Source organism: Phoxinus phoxinus, assembly GCF_949152265.1.
Source record: "Phoxinus phoxinus genome assembly, chromosome: 2".
Lineage (NCBI taxonomy): Eukaryota > Metazoa > Chordata > Actinopteri > Cypriniformes > Leuciscidae > Phoxinus > Phoxinus phoxinus.
In genome coordinates this window covers 18,067,155-18,075,171 of record NC_136877.1, presented here as the reverse complement: position 1 = coordinate 18,075,171, position 8,017 = coordinate 18,067,155, and the positions used below count along the sequence as shown (strand labels likewise).

At 35.0% G+C, this 8,017-nt stretch overlaps 1 protein-coding gene across 1 annotated transcript in view; it reads left to right on the top strand.

The window, feature by feature from the left end:
* Positions 1-542: 542 nt before the first annotated feature.
* The window catches only part of dok1b (docking protein 1b), a 35,067-nt gene continuing 27,592 nt past the window's right edge, over positions 543-8,017 (top strand). Inside the window, exon 1 of the mRNA XM_079603565.1 lies at positions 543-1,660. Within this exon, the coding sequence (XP_079459691.1) occupies positions 1,604-1,660 (57 nt within the window). The 5' untranslated portion in view covers positions 543-1,603. The remainder of the gene's footprint in view (positions 1,661-8,017) is intronic.

Here is an 8,017-nt window from a genome sequence, read left to right as displayed (position 1 = left end):
CAATCATAAACCTATTTAAACAATAAACATAAATAAAAAAATATATATAAATATATATATTAATAATATAAATATATAGGAAAAAAAAACATCATGCATCACGCACTCTGACCAATAGGTGGCAGCATCATTGAATGAATGTTCCAAGCCTCATTTTATTTGATTATTATTATTATTTACATTATTGACTTACAAATGCATTCTTCAAAATGTTGATACAAGAAAACAGCAAACTACAGAATAATAAACAGAATATAATGAAACATTTTTGGTAGGCTAATTAAAATATTGCAAATGTCCTTTTATGAGTGTTGAGCAGTGATTGTGTTATTCCCCACTGCATTTGTGATTCACTGACTAATGGAGAGAAAATACAATTTCATCATAAATGTGCAGTTGTGCACTTACTACCAAGTTAAACGATGCAACTAAGTTGATGAAATGCATATGTGTGAAACATTTGAATCACAATACCAAAGATGCTGAATGCTGATCCAGTTCTCACAGCTTATAGATTTGTAGGCTTTTAATGTTTGCTATAAAAGCTGTAAAATATGCATCTATACAGTAACTTTAAATTCATAAAAATACCATTGCTGCAAAATTATGGCATAAGGTGCAAAATACTGATTTGTTTGTAAATGTTGAACTCATTATTGCTTTTTCATCCCATTACACCTGCTTCCTGCAATCATCTGACATGAACCCATGACATTGAAGACAATTTGCACCAATATTTAATTTAGAACAGAAAACCAAATGTTAAATGTTTGCAAGACATGCACAGTATAGGCTACAAGAAGGGATAAAAGAAAATCAGTTGATCTACAATATGAAAACGCATGTGTGAGCAAACCATGAGGCAGCCCAATGAAGGACATGGATCAAATGCTTAGACCAAACAGTGCATTCCTCTCTAAAAAATAAAAAAGACTAATCATGTAAGTCAATATGACACCCAGGATTTGACAATAATATAACCTTAATTATTTCAGTGCTAAATGAGTGCTGTTAACGGTTGAGAAATCTAATCAATGGATAATAAATTAGCAGTACCTCAGCATAATAACTGACAGCCATAAATTAGCAACAGCACCTTAATGTTGTCAGTGAAAAATCACAAGACGGTTGCTGCACCTGTCTTACGATTTTTCACAGAAAACATTATAACAGGTATTGTAACATATATACAATAATTGCAACTGAAAAGAGTTGGTTTTAGGCGTCATGCTTTGCCTATGTTTGGGTTGAGGAGTAGGTGGGAGGAAAAAGGCTGTGGGCGCGCTTCCTCTGCGCGCGCGAGAGAGAGAGAGAGAGAGAGAGAGAGAGAGAGAGAGAGAGAGAGAGAGAGAGAGAGAGAGAGAGAGAGAGCAGCGTCTCAAAACTCAGGACCAGTAGCATGAAAACACTCTGTTATAACGTTTCGCTTTTCCCCTCCAAACATTCATTTAACAGTTAGGTTAATCTTAATGATTTCCCGTCGATACGCCCCTGAAGCAAAAGTTTGACAAGCGGAAGTTCGCGCGGTAGGAAATCGGAAAAAAGCTAAGATTGAGAAATATTTATCCTTTATCTTGCTGTGCAGCGGTAAAGTATTTAAAAAATGGACACTCACGTTAAGGAGGGACAACTGTACGTCCAGCATCAGAAGTTTGGAAAGGTAAGAGCTTGTCTCATATAGAGTTTGATTTTTTCAGGCAATGACAACGACATGTCTGACATGATAAACAGGAGTAACATTAGCCTATCTTACAAAACACCAGTTTAAACACATGTGCCAACTTCTCAGATATGCCATCTTTCTATTCTTGGTTGAAAAACGTTATATGCATTTTAATACATACATTATATGCATTCTATACATTATAACCATAATGTAAAATAAATAAATATAAATCTGCACCTTCAATACACTTTAGTGAGCACAACTTATTTTGCAAGGCAAAATTGTCAAACATTAGACAAGTTTTTGTTTTTTAACAAATGTAACACATTTTTGAGTCAAATAATATCAAGATATCTATTTTTTAATGATTAGTCTTTTCTATTAAATTTCTAAATATGATATTGAAGGGGGGGGGAATAATTCCTGCATGATTTTGTGCAACACTGACTTTGATTTTGGTGGACAAAAGTTTTTTTTAAAATATATCTTTCCAATATTTTAAAACAAAATTGGATAACTGCTTTTTGTTTAAAGAAATAATAATGAAAAAGTATGCGTAACCATACAACTTTGATCGCTGAGAGACTTTGAGTCTGAAATATAAATGAAATGCATGCATTTATAGTATGTATTTTAACTTTATAGGTCTGAAAAAAAAGAGCATCAAGTCACCCTAAAACCAATGTTTTAACATTTTTACAATTTCAAATTTATCCAATCATATAGAGTGACAGTCGAAAGAGGACCTACAAAATTCAACCAAAATGTTTTAAATGTCACCTTAAAAAAAAAAAAAAAAAAAATCAACATTAAAGACAACTTAAATAGTTTATTTAAGAGTAAGAAGGAATGGCTTTTATCTCTATTCCTCTCCTGCGTCATGAGATAGTCACATGAATGAGTACATCAGATCCTGTGCTACAACATCTCTATAACTTTAAACGGTCTTCATGCATATTCTGTGTTGTTAGATCAGTAATTGCATAAACATGGTTTCCTTTTCTTTTTCATTAATGATATCTAACCACCAAACAAGAGTAGGTTATAGCCTACATATGCGTTACGCGGCCAGCTGTCTCTAGATAATTTCCACTCTCGTCTGTCCACGTGCAGTGGAAAATGCTACATCACAGACACATGACCACAAAAGGTTCTGTTTGCTTTCTCTCTTATTGAATGTGTTAGGCATGTATTTTTGTCATTCTTTAGATATTAATATGAGTCATATGCCTTCAGTCAGACCTGTGTTGGATCAAAAACATCTTGCTGGAGCAATGGCTTGTCATTAATTCAATTATTCACTTCCTCTGTCTGGAACTTCTTTGTGATATGGAAGTAGGCAAATAATGAGCACACAGCACAGCTATATGTTTTTAGCCTCAGGCAACAGCAATTCAAATCGAGGATAAAACTTTAATGCTGCCATTCATGCAGGTTTTGCACATGAATGCTGTAAGAAATAAGTTATAGCTTAGTTTCTACAACTAAATAGCAAAATGCAAAGTATCTAGACAACAATAACACTAGATTTCCATGACTAAAAATAATCTTGTGTGCTTGGTGACGCCTCTTTAGCGGCTGATGATAAACTCATAGTGTGATGGTTGAATCACAGGATCGTGCATTGTGCTGAAAAATTTATATTCTGCACAAGCATGCGATCCGACAGTCTTTCCCCGGCATCGTGAACACATGGTTGCACTTTTGGGGGACCTAAAACGTGATTCCCTTCATTGATGTAAGGTTTTTTTGGTAATGAAGGTTTAAATAGTTTTGCTAGAGGCTGGAATCAACGTAACACGTGACTGTAGGCTTGCGAATCACACTGTCACCAAGATTTGGAAACACAAGGACAAGAAAAATATATATGAAAATGTATTAAAGTGCATGTACCGTGTTTGACAACTGTGGAAGGTGTGCACAGTAAAAAATGAGACAAGTCAAGTCACCTACTTTACCACTTTCTATATACAGATTGTTTCAAATGATTCAGTTCATTTCAATTATCTTAAAGAAAAGTGTCATTGTTCAGCCGAAGTTAGTTCAGAGTTAATTCAGTTCTGTTGTAAAAGATAAAGAATCAATTATTAAATGAGTTAATATCTATAAGTCAGTTCTGCATAAAAAACAGTGTTGTCGACCAGCTCAGTTCTCATACAATAGTGTCACTGCAAGACCAAATCCATTGCTTTTTTCTTTTTTAGTACTATCAATTTGTTTTTCTTACCCTGTTATTAGAGGGCTGTTTTTATTAGCATTAGCACGAGCACAGGCATGATTGAAGATTTTCTCTATTTTCTGAACTTGAGTTTTATCCATTGTAGTCAGGTTTCAATATTTCACACACTACATTTGTAAGACAGGCATAAAGGTTTTTATTTTCATATTTGAGGTCAATAACATTGCCAAATACGGCATGCAACAACCACCAAACCTGTTTTAATGCTAGTCCTTATATGGATGTAGATCTCTTTTACAACTTAATAGTGTCTCTTTGTCACTCTAACTGACACATTTCTGTTTGACATTTTCAAACTGTTTGTTTCAGACAGAGAGACTAAGCATCATTTAAATATTTGTGCTACTGAACGAAGCACATGCACATTGAGCACCGAGGCGGCTTACGATTGGTGTTGCTAAACAACTTGCTTCAACATTCTAACACTGCATTGTTTCATATACACCTCAGTCAAGGTGTAAAATCACCATAGTAAATACACAAAGTACTAAACCCTTTCAATTGCGATTGTTGCAATTTCATATCACATTTGATCTGGAATGAGACATATATTGTGACAGGCCAAACAGTTTACAATCCTTAGACTTGTTTGTGTATGGAGGAGTGATATCTTTTGCCTGGCCCACATTGGCCTTTGCTCTTACTTTTACTACAGCTCAAGGAACGTTAGAGCCAAACCAAATACATACTGTACACAATAAATGGAAAACACTAATGAACACATCGATGGTAGTTAACACATTTCTTATCTTTCCTAAACAGTACGATCTGTATGCTCTTCTGGGCTTTGTTCTTTGCAAATTGTCTTGCATGTATATAAGGCATGTTTTAATGACATAAGTATATAGTCAGCTTCAGAATGAAGAGCAGCACTGTGTTAATTTCCACATGCAGATTAAAACACTTATATTACAGTGTTTTCAGAACAACGAAGTTCACAGTAAATGCACAAACTCTAAGTTTACAGAATGTCACATAAATAAAAGCTTGAGTATTTGTCATGTTAAAAGCTTGAGGGTTGGAATTTAAGACATAAATATTTATATTGTATGTAAGCTCTCTGTTGACTGTCACTATTAACCCCTTACACACTTATGGCATTTTTTAACGATTTCATGTGATTTCAAGTGGCATACTTAAAAGTAATGGCTTATAAATCTAAAAATAAAAAGGTTTATCAAGTGCATGGACTCATTTGACAGAAAACCTTTCAAAATTTGCTTTCATACACAGCTCACTGTGCATGTCAGAGAGAGAAAGAGAGAGAGAGAAGCGCTTATTCACTCACACTGTTTGAGAAATTACAGTCTGAAAGAAAGATTTAAACGTATTACTATTTTCTGCATTAAAAGTATGGAGCTTATGTAAAATGATGCACAATACTTGCTATCATGAGCCGAAATTCAGGCCCTGAAAAGATCAATAATTGCCACCCAGGTATCGATACAATATTACAATAACTTTTCCAAAAGTTTGGAAACCCCTGGTGTGATAGCAATGTCAGTCCTTTAGCTTTCTTTCTTCTTCTTTTTTTATACTCAAATACATCTCTAACCAAGTCACTGTGAGCATCAGTCATACTGTTTTAAAAGAGCTTTGTGAATTATTTGAGTTAAAATGTAATTATTGAACTGCACTTTACTTTTATATTAGTATGTGGACCACGATGGGAGCAAAATATGAATCAAATCCAAATGTTTTGAAATGTTCATGTTCATTTCCAATTTCATGAATGGAAATGCATATGGCAGAATAGGGAAACCATCTCTCAGACAGCGTGCGCATATAGCGAAATTAGTTATATTTCATTGCTTATTGCACTTCAACGGTATAAAATCACTTGTTTTTAAATCGCAATGCTTAAAAACGCATGCTAACGATAAGCTTTCGTGACCAGCACAGCAACGGCACGTGAACGTAACCGCGATAGACACAGTATACTGCGTTCACGCATGTCGTAATTACCGTAGTCTCGAGCTTACTCTATTCTGAGCTGTTCTCGGACTGGGAATTATGCGTTTCTATCACGTAGTACAAGTAGGAGCTCTCAGAAAATGACCATCTTAAAAGCTGTAATTACGAGCTCTTTGAGGACGTGAATGCTTTTTACCAGTTGAAATCTGTCATGACATGGTGTGAATGCACCTATAGTCCAAAACCTCTACCGGTTGATACATTTCTACCCGTTAATCGTGTCTATCGGTATATCGCCCACCCCAATGCCAGAATATATTTTTGGTAACAGGTGAATATTTTCTGAAGGAGTCATTCATTTTGGTGCGCAGTGTTGGGTATCAAGTTAATGTTTTATTTATGAAAATATATATAAAAGTTTGAACTTTAAAGGTACTGTATCATTCCCATCTTAATGTGACATTGGCAACATATTAACAAGATGGAATCACTGTGTGCAGTGTCTGTATCTGTGTCTATCAGCATATCTGTTAACTTTTACTGTTTTACATGTTTATGCCTTGCAAGCAACAGGTTGTTACCAACAGGAAATGTATATTTATAAAACGGATAGTTCCGGTCCTTGATTCTGATTGGTTGAGCTTGACAACCCTCTTTCGAACTACATTGCTTGGCGGAGGAATAAATATAACGTTATGTGTTTTTTTGTTGCTGGTGTTTATTTTATGAATAAAATAAATATTACAATGAATATTTTTATGGAGTAATCGTTTTATAAAAGCAATAAGCCCCTTAAGCCGTGTTTTACACTCCGCTCCGCGTCGTGCCTAACAACGCCCATTAGCTGTTCTAAATTCACTGTAAAACACGGCATCGTGGGGCTTATTGTTTTATTTTATTAGGCCTAATTGTTCATATTTTCAGGTTAAAGCCTGTATGTATATTTTTACTGTGAAAGTATTTTCATATAAAGCTGTATAATATGTTCTTATTTAGCCTATAGAAAGTGCAGCACATGTACATGCAGAGGCAGACATTTCATCAGTTAGTTTTGGATGAGGATTTAAGGAAGTTACCAGTCACTCTCTTTCTTTCTGATCATTTGCATAATTTCTATCCTGTACAGTATATTCCTCAAGCGTTGCCTTATATGGCTATACAAGGTCTATATAAATAAAACAATGCCACACCAAGTGTTCAGTTACAGTAAACCAAGGTTTGTATTTTTATCCACTGGCATTGGTATAGTCTTCATTGAATGCATCAGTCAGTCAAAAAGAAAAGGGTAGTTTTTAAAAGGAACATTGCTACACAAACACCTGCTGAGTGGTGGAGGAAATCAGCTTCTTGCTTTTGTTTTATTTTTATGAGAGATGGTAGTCAATTCACCATGCGTTCAGGTGTGCTGTATTTTAAAGCATGTGGCATTGTGGTAATTGGGCAGAAAATGTACACTTCCCTTGATGGGTGTGTGCTGTGAACTCTTGTGACTGTCTTGATGTGTAAAAGAGGTTGATTAAGGCAGATAGATGCTTGAATGACCCAACAAGACTCCGTTCAGTGCGCTGAGAGTTACTATTGAGGAATGGGGACTTGTGAGTAGAACTTGTTATGAGGGAAGTTGCCATTAGTTTGAAAGCATAACATTTCACAGTTTCGTTGCAATGACTAGTAAACTCATTTTGTTCTTATGCTATAAAACATACCTGCACAAAACAAAAACAGCAGACGGACTAAATTAAAACTGTAAAAGCAGCGCTGTGCTTATAAACACTACTTCAATAGGCATTATACGGAGGTAGAGGAAAAGAAAAGACTAAACTTTTCTGAAGACATTCAGTTCCATTCAGAGATTCATATAAACCCTCATCCCCAATTCAATATTTATATTTTTCTTCCAATATTTCAAGAATCGCGAACAGTGCATCTGTGCTCTCTCCTTTTTGCGTCCTCTTTGTGTCCTATCCTCTGACCTGCGTTAACGTCCTGTTTACAGACTTTGTAATATTTCCACACAAATGACATTTTGGGAAATTATTACAGCAGTTTGTGTACAAATCAGTCAAAAAAAAAAATGTGATGGCTGGTTCTTCTCTAATCTTATTGAAGTGAGAGATATTACAACAGGATCACTTGGAATAAAAATTATTTTGATTCCTGGTACGTTTTCCAAATGCTGTGCAGTCCTTAGTTGTCAA